The 14,778-nt window shown below is 39.9% G+C and overlaps 1 protein-coding gene across 2 annotated transcripts; it reads right to left on the bottom strand.

The window, feature by feature from the left end:
* Window positions 1-3,698: 3,698 nt before the first annotated feature.
* LOC115727537 (F-box/kelch-repeat protein At1g74510-like) lies at window positions 3,699-6,613 on the bottom strand. 2 transcript variants are annotated; one of them, XR_007198745.1, is made up of 3 exons: window positions 6,423-6,613; window positions 4,527-5,785; window positions 3,699-3,896 (listed from the first exon to the last, which is right to left on the bottom strand). XR_007198745.1 is itself a non-coding variant. In XM_048280832.1 (2 exons), exon 2 carries the CDS (start codon window positions 5,752-5,754, stop codon window positions 4,615-4,617), a length of 1,140 nt encoding a protein of 379 aa, XP_048136789.1. In that variant the 5' UTR covers window positions 5,755-5,785; window positions 6,423-6,613; the 3' UTR covers window positions 4,038-4,614. The 2 variants fall into 2 exon arrangements, 1 of the variants encoding a protein (XP_048136789.1); XM_048280832.1 differs by lacking the exon at window positions 3,699-3,896 and having other exon boundaries at window positions 4,038-5,785.
* Between the last annotated feature and the right edge of the window lie 8,165 nt (window positions 6,614-14,778).

Genomic DNA, 14,778 nt, shown 5'->3' on the forward strand with positions numbered 1-14,778 from the left:
TGGTTGATCCTCAAAGAAAGTCACATCAGCAGCGAAACATACTCCCGACGACGAGTAGGATTATAACAGACATATCCCTTTTGAGTACGGGAGTAGCCCACGAATATACATTTTTCTGCACGAGGAGATAATTTATCCAATCCAGGAGACAAAGAATGAACAAAACAGACACAGCCAAAGATACGAGGGCGAACGTACCATAAAGGACGATCGGGATGAAGAAGAGCATAAAGAATAGCTCCTTTCAACACGGATGACGGAAGACGATTAATAAGATGACATGCTGTAAGTAGAGCATAACTCCAGAATGATTTAGGCATATGAGTGTGAAGTAATAGACAGCGAGCAACATCCAACAAATGACGGTTCTTACGTTCAGCAACTCCATTTTGTTGCGGAGTGTGAGCGCAAGAACTCTGATGTAAAATACCATGAGATTTCAGAAACGAAATGAAGGTAGAAGAGGAAAAGTACTCACGAGCATTGTCAAGACGCAAACACTTAATAGAACAATCATACCGAGTACGGATTTCATTATAGAACCGGCAGAAAGAATGAAAAACTTCAAGACGATCTTTTATTAAATATAACCAAGTTGTACGAGTACAATCATCAATAAAAGTGACAAAATAACGAAGACCAAATGAAGACTCTCGACTAGGGCCCCATACATCGGAGTGAACTAACTCGAATGGATGTGAAGCACGACCCAAAACACGAGGAGAGAAAGACTCACGATGGTGTTTACCCAACCGACACGTTTCACAATTAAACTCAAGACCCGAACTAGACACGAAATGAAAACGTCGGAGTACGTCCGCCGATGGATGACCAAGGCGACAATGTAATCGGTAAGTATCATCCACAAACTTTATTCAGAAATGTTATAGCAGAAGCAATAATCTCGTGGTCTAGGATGTACAATCCACCAACTTCACGCCCACCACCTATTCGGCGTCCGGTCTTCCGATCCTGAAGAACACACGAAGACGAAGAAAAGATAATATCGCAATCAAGATCACGAGTAATAGAACTAACCGATAATAGATTATAAGGAAAGTGTGGAATATGATAAACAAAGGGTAAGGAGACAGAAGAACTCAATGATACAACCTGTACCAGTTACTTTAGAATGGGAACCATCTGCTAAGGTGACCGATGTAGAAGAAATGGATGAAGTGGATGTGAAAAGACCGTAATCGCCAATCATATGATGAGTGGCTCCCGAATCAATAACCCAAGAACGAGGAGGAGCTGTACTGGACAAGAGACAGGTAGGATCATCCCGTTGTGCTAAAGTAGCAATGGGACCGCAGACAACACCACTCTCACTTTGTCGTGCTCTAACCAACCCATCATATTCTGCACAAGTTAAATGTACCGTACCCTCTTTAGAAGAGAATCTAGAGGAAGGTTCGGTATCAATAGAAGCATGTAGACCCCGCAGCACTGGATGGAGATCATAACAATAATCAATAGTGTGCCCGTAAAGCTAGCAATGAGTACAAAAACGGTTCGCTCTACCACCACCACGAGCTCCTCTAGAAGTATTAATACCACCACCGCGAACAGCACCTCGACCTTGAAAACCACGACCACGACCACGATAAGAACTATCCGAATTCCAATGTCCACGACTACTAATACGGCCACGTATCCCTTGACCTTCACGAGCCACCAAAGCACTACTGTCTGAAATTGGTGAAGTCTTAGAACGGGAAGTGTAACGAGCAGCTCAAGAATACACTTCTTCAATAGAAGGAAGAGTGCTTTGAGAGGTAATCTGTTGACGAAGAGCACCGTGATCCGGACCAAGACTACGAAGAAAGAGTACAGTTATCATGTCCGCTTCTCGTTGCTGCATCCGAGTAACCGTGGTAGCAGGTGGAAAATAAGACTTGAGGCGTTGATACAAAGATGCAAAATGAGCATAATGTTCTGCCGGACTAGCATCACCAATTTTGGCTTCAAATAAAGCCTCTCACATATCACAAACCCGACTCATGTTATTATGTCCGGAATACAATAAAGCACACTTTGTCCATACCTCACGTGCCGTAGTGCAATCCATGAAAAGATGACGAACAGATTCAGCCATACTTCGCCATAAAAGTGTACACAAAGTGGCATCTATGTACTTCCATTCTTCTAGACTATCCGAATCTGCAGGTGGTTCTTCTTCAAGCCATCTAGATCGGCGATTAGAATAAATAAAAGTTGAAAGAGCCATCGACCAAGAAGGGTAGTTGGTACCGTCCAACTTAACCATGGTATTGTGTAAATTTGTCATACTATAATATGGACCAAAAGATACCGAACTCGAAGAAGCACTAGAGGGGCCCAACCCCGAAACAATTGATGGAGAACTAGATGAACTAGTAGACATCCTCACAAACTATTAATCACTGATCACTAGAAGCTTGACCCGTATGCAATCAAGTAAAACACACCACTTACTATACTACTTCTTCGAGTATCCGCAAATATTACTTCAAATTCGGACATAATATTCACACTTTCGACACCGTTAACTCCAAATTCAACCAAATCCAGCACCATATTCAACGATCCCAGCAGCCACTCCAACTTCACTCGCACTAATCATCAATTCAGCCAAAAACATTATCAACTTCAACTCACTCCCACTTCTAACACAAAGATTCACTTCCACGCATCAGTAGATTTAGCCAAAAAACAAAGAAACACAACTCACTTCAACGGATCTCTTCCACAAATCATTCAACCAAATCAGCAAACACCATTCATTCAATCTACATAACAGTAAGCCTCGTAAACTCCCTCAAGTACAATCGTTCGTGAGGAATCAACACATGGAGAGGTCTGAGGCAAGGAAAATCAAGTTCGACAACACCGATTTCTAGGTTCTTCTAACCTAGATGACTTCCAGCAACACTAGCTAGTAGTGTGCGACCCCGAAATCAAATCACTTGACCTTGGGTGATGCTGGGAGAGGTCGCCGGAGCCTAGGCGACGCCGGGCGAGGTCGCGGGAGGCCGCCGGGACGCCGGGCGAGGTCTCCGGGACTCGGGTGACTTTGGGCGAGGTCGCCGGGAGGCCGCCGAGACCTGGGCAACTCTTGGCGAGGTCGCCGGAGCTAAGGCGACGCGGGGCGAGGTCGCCGAGAGGCCGCCGGGACCTGGGCGACTCTTGGCGAGGTCGCCGGAGCCTAGGCGACGCCGATCTTGAGTCACCGGTGAGATTTGCAGAGGCTGTTCTGCTTCTAGGGTTTGCGTACTGTTGCTTCTAGGGTTTACGTTTTGATTTTGGGCTCTGATACCATGTTAATGATAAAATAGTGATTATTTTATTTTTGAGAATAAGAGAAGTACTTATAGGCTTAGGATTAAGCCTAGTACAATTACACTTATACCCCAACATTACGTTTATACCCCAACTTGCTAATACTCTAACACATGTGATATTAATTTAGCTTTCGCCATGATGTAATTATGTCAGCTAATGATAATATGTCAAAACCTTGGAAGGGGATGCTGGTGTCAAAATCGAAAATACAGATCCACAGTGGCAACCTGCCATAGGTAATCAAATAAATTTACTAGGTATTAGGATTCCCGAATACCATTTATATGCAAAAGCTGCATACACAGGCGTTTCTTGAAAATTTTCTGCATTAACTAATCAAATCCCAGGCTCTTTGATTCTTACCCTGAGAACGATAACGTCTATCAGCCCGTCTCTCAGACACGATCTTATGCTACTCCAGAACTCGACTTCTACAGCACATTGTTTTGCTTTTTCAAAAACTTTCGTGGTGACTTGCCACAGATAATGTGTTGCCTCCGTGGTTCAACATTTAGATGCATATAGTGCTGCCTCCATTGGTCCATCCAGGATCTACAATTTCATGGCTAGCACTTCAAGGTCATGAATAACAAGAGCACGAGCATTTCAATTTTCTTTTGTGCAGAACATGAAATAATGTACAAGGGATTGAATGTTTGCTTTCTAACTCACACAAACACTTGACATGCCACACCTTTCTACTCATTATGCAGCTCAGAGAAGATACTTCTTCATATTGACAAAGATCAGTTCATCATTTCATGTTGGGCCGCTTCTTTCCCAGACCCATCTTTTAGTGCATCTACAACTTCCTTGTGGTTCATTCATTCGCTTAACATTATGCATCTTGTGCTTTCCATTTGGTTAATAAAATCTTTTGGGATATGTTGATTATGAATTCGTTCAATCAATTCATCTGGTTGTAAAGTCGAGAACATTCAACACATGAGAACGGCAAAGATTTGTACAGTTTGCGGTGGTGCCTTAATTTTCTGTGAAGAGCATACATTTTCACATGATTTGGTGCTTCAGTTATTCACCTGTACCTCTCTACATGACGCCCCCATTGGAAAACTTTAGAAGGTAAATATGACAAGAAAGACGCAACGCGACAAAACTAAATATATAACTGACGAAAAAGAACTCTCCAGACCCTCCTATTAATTTTTTGCAAATCTAAATTACTTAAGAGCAGAGATTACCATCCAGCTGACACCCTTCTCCACAAAAGCCGTCCCTTCCATTAAGCTCAAGCGGCGCCACAAGAAGCTGCACCAGAGCCTCAGCAAGTCAGCATCCCATCACAGCACAGCTGTACACAAAAGTATTTGATGGTTTTCTGGCTAGCAGCTTCCACTGTGGTGGCCCTTCATTGGGAACCCAGAAGTTGAGTTCAACAGTTCCACCCCCTAAACTCCTGGGTCCGCCGATAACAACTATCCTCTCACCGCATCCCTGAAAAGCGATACCCCAACCGTTCATTGACATGGCATGCTCCGGCAAGCTCCCCAACGTAGACCATGAGTTCCTCACCTTGTCATACTTCCTGACCTCCTTCGCTGCAAGATCAGCCGCGTAGAGCTCGTTGTTCACCACTGCAAGCAGGGGAGGAGCCTCAACCACAGAAGGAGCCTCGGTCGCCCCAGTCTCGCCATTCCGGGCTGGGAACATATTAGGTATCTCCCTCCATGTCCTAGTCTCCATATCGTACACTTCTCCGCAGCTGAGAGACCTTATGTTCCCTGTTCCAATCCCACCAATCACGTAAAACTTCCCATCCATGAATACTCCAGAGCACATCTTTCGGGCTGTATTCATGTCTGGCAGCATCTCCCATCTTCCGGTGTCCGAGTTATATAGCTCGGCGGAGCTCAGGACGTTGCCTCGTGGATCACAACCACCAGCTAGGATTGCGATTTCTCCTAGACTAGCCGACGCGAACAAGCACCTAGGCACGTTCATCTCCATGCCCGATGTCCATGTATTCGTCAGGATGCTGTACTTGTATATGATATAGGAAATTATGTCCTTTCCAAAGACAAGGAGTTCAGTACCGACAGCCAGTGACTCCTTATCGGAGAAACAGAAACACTCGTTTGCACTCATCCTGGGCAAGTGCAACCAACGGCTACGAATGGGATCAAACACCTCCCACTGAAGGAGATTACAGGAGAAGTACACCCAGTGTTCGACAACCCCAATTTGCCTTCTCAGCCGGTAGAGCTCGCCACTCTTGATCAGAGAACGAAAGCTCCGGTTCACAGATGCGAGGGAGCCATAATCAGACCTCGAGCAGCGGAGGAGGCAACTGACGGAGTTATCGTGGCCAATATGATGGATGAGGGAACTCGAGTCCTCTTTCTCGCCGGCTCGATGCCTGTCACCGACTCTAACAGCTTTAGAAAGAGAGAGATAGTGAGCACCCTGCATTGTATCCCACCAATAATGTGGGTCCAACGGCCTGAAAAACTTATGTCAGTGAGAATTCATCTGCATCATCCAATTGTTTCGAAAGGTCAAACACACGAAAAGTATTATATACCCGTGCGCTCTCTTCCTGGCACGAGCTAGGAAATTCTCTTCCAACATGTCGCCAGAATTTTGCTACTTTCCAAGTCCAACGAGCTTTCTTGTTGCTCATTCTAGAACACAAGGAATTTCGAACCGGTCACCAAAAGCTAGTCGTCATTCATGATGAAACCAAGCACAGAAAACTCTACTCGGCCTAATACGGGATATCCGGTGGGAATCGAGCAAACCCCACTTCACTCATTTTTCCAGAAGCAAAGATATCACAGGCAGGAACAAGCCATAAACACACCCAAGAATAAATTAACGTTCACACTCGGAATGGATCACAATTACGTGTGGAAAACAAAAAAAAATCGGATCTTTAGCTGCAGAAAGAGGAGGAAATCGAATAAAAAGCGCTGAAACGAGAAGAACATGCAGGAACCTCGAGTGCCCAACGAACGAACGAACGAACGAACAAAAATCCGAACGAAACGCAATCACGCCATTAAAACGAGACACAAGCCAATCCAGTGTCGACGTTGCGACGCAAATCAAGCACAGACCCGAGAATCCTCCTCCCTCACCTGAGCCAAAGAGAAGAGAAGGAACGGTGGGCATTCCCGAAACCATCGAGACATCCCCGGAAAAACGTCGCGGCGGCAGAGGAAATTTCTCAGCGGCCAAACGCAAGCGATCCGTGGCGCGAAAAAGATTTCGTGCGTGGGTAATGCACGTAGAGAGAGAGAAACAGCGACAGATACAGAGGAAGAGAGAGAGAGAGCTTACACGTTGGATAAGCGGGAATTTCGATTTTTTCTTTTCCTTCCTTTCTAGTTTTCTTAATTTTTCTATTTCTTTTGGGTCCTGGGTGACTGGGTCGTTGGTTGTCGCCGTCCCGGCGAGAGGGCGCTGTCAAAATCTCCTGGCTTTTTCTCACTCCCTGCGCAAAAACATCACAACGCCACCGTGGCTTCTCTCTCTAAACGCACTTTCTCTCTCTATCTCTCTGTAGATTCCTGTCGCTGTCGCTTAATGATATTTCTTCTTGTGGGGGATCCCCCTCCCAGGCACTGACCTTTTTATAGTCGCCGCCCGCGCGTGCGCCAGCCTCGACTGGGGTTCGACCGCCCCTCTCCTCCCCATGCATGAATTTCCTGAACAGAAAATGGTGCGACGTGGGGGGCCCACGCGCCACGTCGCCCCTCTTTTCCCCGCTGAGCTCGCCGGGGGGCACAACTGGTAAATTCCCCTACGGTGTGAATACGACAAGAAATTCGACCAAACAAAAGAAAATAAAAATACGACAAGCAAAAATATTCAAACCTCGTATTTACACGTAAAACTCACCGGGGATCACGTTCATCGGTAACCAACTTCAGGTTTCAAGTTAAATACACTCTTGATAAATCCACATCGGTTAGCTCCTGTGCAATATGCATTTGAAATTGCTGATGTAAAATCATCCGTGGCAAACAACTCATGTAATCCGTGTATGACGTGAATCTGACATCGAAATTCGACATCAATGAGTCTCCTAGACGAGGTCGTTTTGGAGAAGCCAAATCTGAAAAATGAACAGAGATTGAAATATGTGCAACTTTTGCTCTAATAGCTCCCTCACGTTTCAAAGATCCGGTAAAATTCCCAATTTCGCCACAACTTCACTTTGAGATTGTGATAAATTTATTACTAGTGTATAAGTTTGGGATTTTTTTTTTTTTTGGTGGTGCTACAATAGTTGAGGGCAAATATGTCACGAGCCTATTCTATTAGAATCTTTCGAAGCCGTAAAACTTTATTTACAAATTAACAGCCGAGATCCGTTAAACCACCATAACAAGTATAAATCCGTATCACCATTTGGGATACTCTAAAAATGGATATCGAAAAGATTCACAAAATCGACGCAAATTTATAATACACGGTTCATTCAGTATTGATAGTTAATTTTTTTCTTTGCCGACGCGAGAGCACGTGATTAGAATTCAAAACATAAATGTAAGAGTTCGTCTCGTGAATGACGTGAAATTTCGTGGGCCGTTGCCGATTTGTGTAGTAAGTGTAAAACGGTGGATAAAAATATGGGATTAATATTTAAATATTTTAACAAAATTGACGAGACTATGGCGGGACAAAGGGACCCGGGAACCGGAGCACGGGAAGACGGGAATCGAAACCGTTAACGGCCGTTGGTGCACGCGTTGCGCCAGGCCCCCACCCCACGCGCAGCGTGCAGGGCTGCATGGCTCTTGCATTTGGTGAAATTTTCGGTTTCTTTTTTGGCATTTTCCTTTCATTTTCAATTTTTGCATGTGGAAAATCCGTATATCATTTAAAAAAGAAAGTTGCTATCCCGATAATTTGATCATACGACTAGTTATTTCTGACTACATGATCCTCCAATCAATGAGCGATTCATGCAAAATACGCGATGATGGTATGTGAATTTACGGTTGGGATTGTACTGTCTTACGACTAAGGAAGCATTTTCTTTTAAAAAAAAGCAAGAGAACCGGAAAAATCATGAAGCGGTGAAAATTTGTTTGAACGTGGGTTTGCGATTTTCGTGTTTTCTCAAAAAGAAAAGAAAGGAAAAAAAAAACAAAATTGGTGTATTTAGTGTTTTCACTTGTTGGCAGATAATAGGGAAGAAATCTTCCTCACTAAGCAAAAGTTCCAATCTATGGAAAAAAATCGAAGTCGAATAGGTAAATATTCAATATGAGGGTCCGATTAATTGGGTAGGCATATAAGTGGCCTCGGAATAAAAATGGTAGAGAGAATCATCGAAAGTCCTAAACATGTTATATTTGTATCCATTCAGTTTAATTGTGTCAATTTAATCCTAAATATTTTGACGATTTGTCAATTCAGTCATTTCGATCAATTTTGACCGAAAAAAGCTAACATGACGATCCAGTCTGCAACAACCGTCCCAATGTGGTGTGACCGGCATAACGTAAACATTTTTTGAATATTTTTTTTCTTTTTTCTAGTTTTCCCCCCTTTTTTATTTTTTCTTTTCTTTTTGCTGGTGGCCGGTCTTAGGCAATGGGTGGCGAGGGCTAAATGAAGATCGCCCTCCCCTGGATGTAGAGGCTAACCCTCACTAGATCCGAGTAAGGGTTGCTTCACTCAAGGCCAATGAGGGCTTATAGGCCTTCCCCAGTGTTCGATGAGGGTCGTTAGGCTCTCATCGGCCGCAATGAAAAAAAAAAAAAAAAGAAATATTTAAATAAAAATTCAACTTTTTAAAAAATTGCAAAAATTTTCAATGTGACGGCGATGTCACGTAGAATGGCCGGCAACTTTCACTTCAATTATTTTCAGCTAAAATTGACAGAATTAACCACATTGATAAATTGTCAAAAGGTTTAAAATTCAATTAATGAAAGTAAGATATTAATAACTGAATGGACACAAGTATAATAGGTGCATAATATTTTTCACCATTCTCTTTTGAAAGTGAAATGGTGCGACGGAATATTCTATTTGAATCATAACTATTTGTCATTTTTTAACTATCTCCCTATGAAAGTTCATTGAGTCATAATTATTCCATTGCCATAATTGGGAGCCTTCGGAGCTCTAAAACACGCGCCTTGCAAAATATTTTAGTAGAGACATGAGTCAACTTTTACCGTTAAACCAATTTTGCTTGGTATCGATGGAAAATAAGGGACAAAAGAACCCCATGAGTGCCAATATTTGTGTACGGCGCTCACGTTAATGCCAATAATTTTTTTTTATCACTTAAGTTTTAAAAAAAATCTTGACGTGGCTTGCCGAAAATCATATGTGGCGCATATGTGGCATGCCGGGAATCCCAATGCATAGAAAAGTCAAAACTTAATAAAAAAATTTTACCTAATAAGCTAAAACTGAAAATAATTAAATAATTAAAAATCAGAACTTCAGCATTTGTAATTGCATAATTGACTAAATAACAAAAAAGAGGTGTTAAAAATCAAGATGGCGCTAAAAACCCTTGCGACCTTTCTATCTTGTGCATTACTTCCTTGAGTGTGCAATTTTATCCTCAACTATGGCGCTTGTGGGGCCCTCGGCCGAGGCCTAGGGAACCTTGCCTAGATCACCGACCCTGACGATGCCAATTTTAGTGATGGCGGCTATCGAGGTTGAAGCTGCCAAAATTTTTTTAAAGTTATTTTTAATTAATTTAATTTGATAAATTTGCTTCTTGTGAAAAGGATATTAAGGAGGCTTTGTGGCTATTTTTAAAAAATAAATTCTATCAAGCTATTTTTAAAAAAATCCATAATATTAAAAAATTAATTAAAATTATATTGTTGCCGGATTGACACTTAATTCATTTTTTAATGATTGATCATTTTGTCTTTTGGAAGTAATGAAAAAAAATATTGACACTATCTTTTAAGTGAAATTGAAATTATTTGTTTCGATAATAAATCATTGTGTCAATTATTTAAAAAAAAATTTAAAGAAATATCTGCTAGATCATATATTAGGAGTGACGTTGCATGTCTTTTTGTTGCTCTTATTGAATTTTTAATTGGTGCGAGTTACTTTTTTTTTTTTTTTTAAACGTAGGCTTTAAACATCTGTGGTTGTGGGATTTAGCAACAAGATTAGCTCCACAATCAAACTTAAGGAATAGTCTATCGAAGGAAAGTAGCCTTTTCATGTGAACTAGCACAAAATTATTTTTTTAATTTTGAAAAAATTCGCCGTCAATCCTAAATCTATTGAACATCAATTCACTAAAATTTTTCAACCTTTGCGTGTTATTCCAATGTAATTTTATTCTAGTCAATTTTCATCGGGGATAGGGGAATGGGTATAATAAAATCCAAAATGCACATTGTTAAGTCAGTAATATTTGGTGAAAATTGATTGGAAGAAAATTATATTGAAATTTTGCGCAAATGTTAATGACTGAATTGGCAAAATTAAATATTTTAACACTGAATTGACATCCGTATAATAAGTTTAGGATTGATTGAAAATTTTCCATAATTTTTAAAGGTATTTCTAGGGTACCTATCCACTCAATGATGGACCTAATGTTGACATTTGTGCTCGTGTGGTCCCCGAAACACCTATAAATTCTTTTTTTTTTTTCCGTAACCTGCTAATGCACGCTGAGGTTAAACCATCTAATGTGGGATTGTCATCGATTGTCATGTGGTGATCTTTCCAACAAATTTAATGGTTTCAAGGCCCCCTGTTATGGGCTTATTAATTATGCTTGTATTTATTTCGTAAAATAATAATTTGAAATAATTTTTAAATTATTGAAAATACTTATAATAGTTAATTAATTTGGTAACAAAAAAATCAATTGACTATTTTTTCTTTTTGAAAATATTGTTTAATTTTTTATAACATAATTAGCAATTTAATTATCATGGATTAAACCATTTAGTTAAGATATTTGCTTTTAAAAAGTTTTTATTAAGGTGAAAAAGAAAATGTTCATTGATAGGCTTACTTTTACAAAGCAATTTGAATCCGTACGTTAATAATAGTATCAATGATTACAATATCCAAAGTTGCGCCACGTGATTTTTTTCCTAGCAATCTTTCATGCGCTAATCAATTTGTCTCTACGAAATCGTATTCCAACGTCACACTACGTGCTTTTGCTAAGAAATCTTTCACGCGCTAACTGGAATCAGAACTATCAATGACTAGAGATCCGACATTATCGAACCACCAATTGCGAGGAAAATGTAACGGTTATGCCAATTATTGGTCATTTTGTGAATAAAAGATCAATGCGACGATCATCGGTCGAGCGATACGATCACGTTGAGCAATAATTCTCTCTAGTCTTCACAAATATCACTTTTGGTATGTTGGTGAAATTTTGAACGTTGAACTAAAACCCTAGAACTAAACTAACAGGTAATAGTGGGATCCATTTAGGAGACTTGTTGTTAGAAGAAAGGAAAGACAAGGGAAAAGAATTTTAAAATAGAATATTTGCAAACTCGTACAAATAATTTATTATAATTGTGACAATTCAATACTAAATCTTTTATATTTATGCCAATTAAATCTATTCGATCAATAAAAAACTGCTAACGCAGTGCGACTGGCTTTAATGTGGCACGGTCGGGCTAACATGAACTTGTTAATATTGTTTATTTTTAAAAAAAATTTAAGTTTTTCTTTTTTTTCTTTTCATTCCCATCCATCACATCACGCCGAACAAAGGGTAGAGAAAAAAAGTAAAAAAATTCTATGAAAATGTTATTACAAATTATTAGTGTGCAATCGAATATGTTAGCAAACCGCACCATGTCATAGATTACATATCAAAATACACTAGATGATGGTACAAGGTATTTTCTCAGATGATCGATAATGCTTCTGTTTAGAGAAACGGGCAACTTTATTGTTTATTATTCCTTATTAACATTTTATCCCACGAAATATATAATTACAGAATCAAATAATTAGGTTCTAAAGATTTGATTGATTTATTGCTTTTTTGTCATCTCATGCTTAAGTCATTTTCAAGTTATCTTATTCCCTTTTCCCTCCTTTATTAGAGTTGGATGCCTCAAAAAATTAAACTATGCACAATTTAAGGGAAACCATTGTTGCAAGGAGCTATCTCAATTAAACCACCACTTAAATCAGTTTGGGCAATGATTTATGTAGGCTTGGGCGTGCGTTTGGGCCGAATTTCTAATCATATTAAAATTGAATAGAATAGGACAAGAAGTGCGTAGATTTTTTTCACATATAGTGGTATTTTTTTTGAAAAAAAAAAAAAAAAAAAAAAAAAAAAAAACGAAGTTGAATCTGTCGATTCAATTTAACAGCTGTGAAGGTGGATCCATTCCATCTAGAAAGAAGGAACCCTGTGAAATAAAGGGCCGTCTGCGAAATTTGACGACAAATCAGAATCTAACGGTGCAAAGCTCAACGCATGTAATACCGGGAGTTAATCTTATTAGTCCTGCAAAGCACACACCTGTGCACTTTCCTGGCTTTGATCGGCCTAAAAAAATGAAGAAGAATGCCCTAAAAAAAAAAAACAATTTTGCATTTGCTCCCTAATGGTGCCACTTTTCGACAAGTCGATTTAAGATCGAAGTGCACCCTTCTTTGTTCAAGAGAGAAAAATTCTCGCCACTATCTCCCTTGAAGACTGGCCATGCCCCAAAATCACCTCTTCAAATATTCGAGACATAAGTCAACTACAGCTGCTAGATTAACGGCCAGGAAATCATACTAGAAATTTTAAAGGAAAAAAAAAAGGCTGGCGCGGTGTTTGCGGGAAAAACCTCGTTCCCCTCATGCATTACTATCTTGGGTGTGCAAGTTGATCTATTTTTTAGATTTACACTGAATTGTAACACTTTATGATTCGATTTGTCTTAAAGAAATGTATCTAGCTTTTAAGTGAAATGAAATTATTCTTACAACAAAAGAAAAAATGTATTTTGGTGTTACCCACGAGAAAAACGGGCTTTACTTGTGGGGATTAGAAAATGAACGTCCGAGAAAGCGCTCCAAAAAAAAAAAAAACGTCGCCATTAGTAAACATCATCAGTGAAATCACTTTTTTTCCTTTTAAAAAAAAAAAAAAAATCAAAAAAAATATATTATTATTTACTCAAGAATAATGAGGAAGAAGATGCATGGGCCACTTGAGAAGCCCAAAGCATCATCAATCCTTTCTCAATCGCAAACATTAGGATCCGTTTCTTTATGGGCCCGGGTTCCCTTGGTTGTTGGCCCAAACCCAATTCTACAGCCGGTTTGACAAAATTACTTGCTTATGAATGGTAAACTCGAAGGTTTTATGATTGTAATCACACATCTTCCAATACATAATGTGAAGGTAAAACAAGACCAAGTTTTGATATCGCTGAGTTCCTCAAATTTCAAATCGGATGGATTAAGGTGCGAACCGGAATGCCCATTCAAAATCTTGGCAAAATATAAGTATCACATGACATATGACATGCCTAATTGATGATTTTTTTTTTTTTTATCGGAGAAGATACCACGTCCCGTGTTGTCTATGCTAGACCTGCTCAAACGGACAAGCCAACCTAGGTCTAAAGATGATCTTGAGGAAGCCCAGCCCACACAATTCTTTTGCTCAAGGCAACAATTTACCTGCTTGAAAAAATTCATTCAGTTTCTCGCTCTCCTTCCAAACTCGAGTCACCTTTGGTTCACAAGATTGAATGGCGAAATCCTCTTCCTCTATCTTGGATTGGATTATTTTTCAATAATGTTAAGCTGGGTATTTAAGTGTGAGATTTTGTAGGACCACTTCTAATTGTCCTAAAAATTTAAGATATTAAATGAAAACATAATTTAATATTTAATTAAAATAACATTCCCCACTCATGCGTGCTTAGTCCGGTCTTTTTGCCTAGTACTAAGTATGGACATATTTAATTGAGAAAGCAAATAAGGGTCTAGAAAGATTTGAATTGAGGATCTCCTCCTTTGATATCACATGAAAAAACTAAGATTCTCGTTGTTTCAAAAAAGGTTTTCCTAGAAAATATTTTCTCCAATTTCTAGTGTTTGAAGGTGGCAGAATATATGGTTAAACAAATTTTTTTTCAATCAATGAAAAAATTTCTTTTAAAAATAAAAAAAAATTAAAAAACGAAAATCATTTTCCAATCATCCTTCTCGCGTGCTCGTCTCCCCAGAGCCCGTCCTTTCCCCACCTTTCTCAAGCATATTTTCAGAGCTGCTCCTTCATCCCATCCCTCTTCCTCCATCTTTCTCCTCCGCCTCATTTCCCCATAGAATCAGCTCTCACAGGGCAGGCTACAATCACCACATCAACAGAATTTTTCTGCGGGAGTACGAAAAGGCATTACCTCAGCGAGAGAGAGCTTGGGAATCGGGAATAAAAGCATCGGCCGGCATGCTCCTGACGGCACGATGGAACCCGCACAGATCGAAATTCTCTCC

This window comes from Rhodamnia argentea, chromosome 6, assembly GCF_020921035.1.
Source record: "Rhodamnia argentea isolate NSW1041297 chromosome 6, ASM2092103v1, whole genome shotgun sequence".
NCBI lineage: Eukaryota > Viridiplantae > Streptophyta > Magnoliopsida > Myrtales > Myrtaceae > Rhodamnia > Rhodamnia argentea.

Excerpts from the sequence above, each read along its gene's own strand:
- LOC115727537 (XM_048280832.1), bottom strand. The coding sequence starts at position 5,754 with ATGCAGGGTGCTCACTATCTCTCTCTTTCTAAAGCTGTTAGAGTCGGT.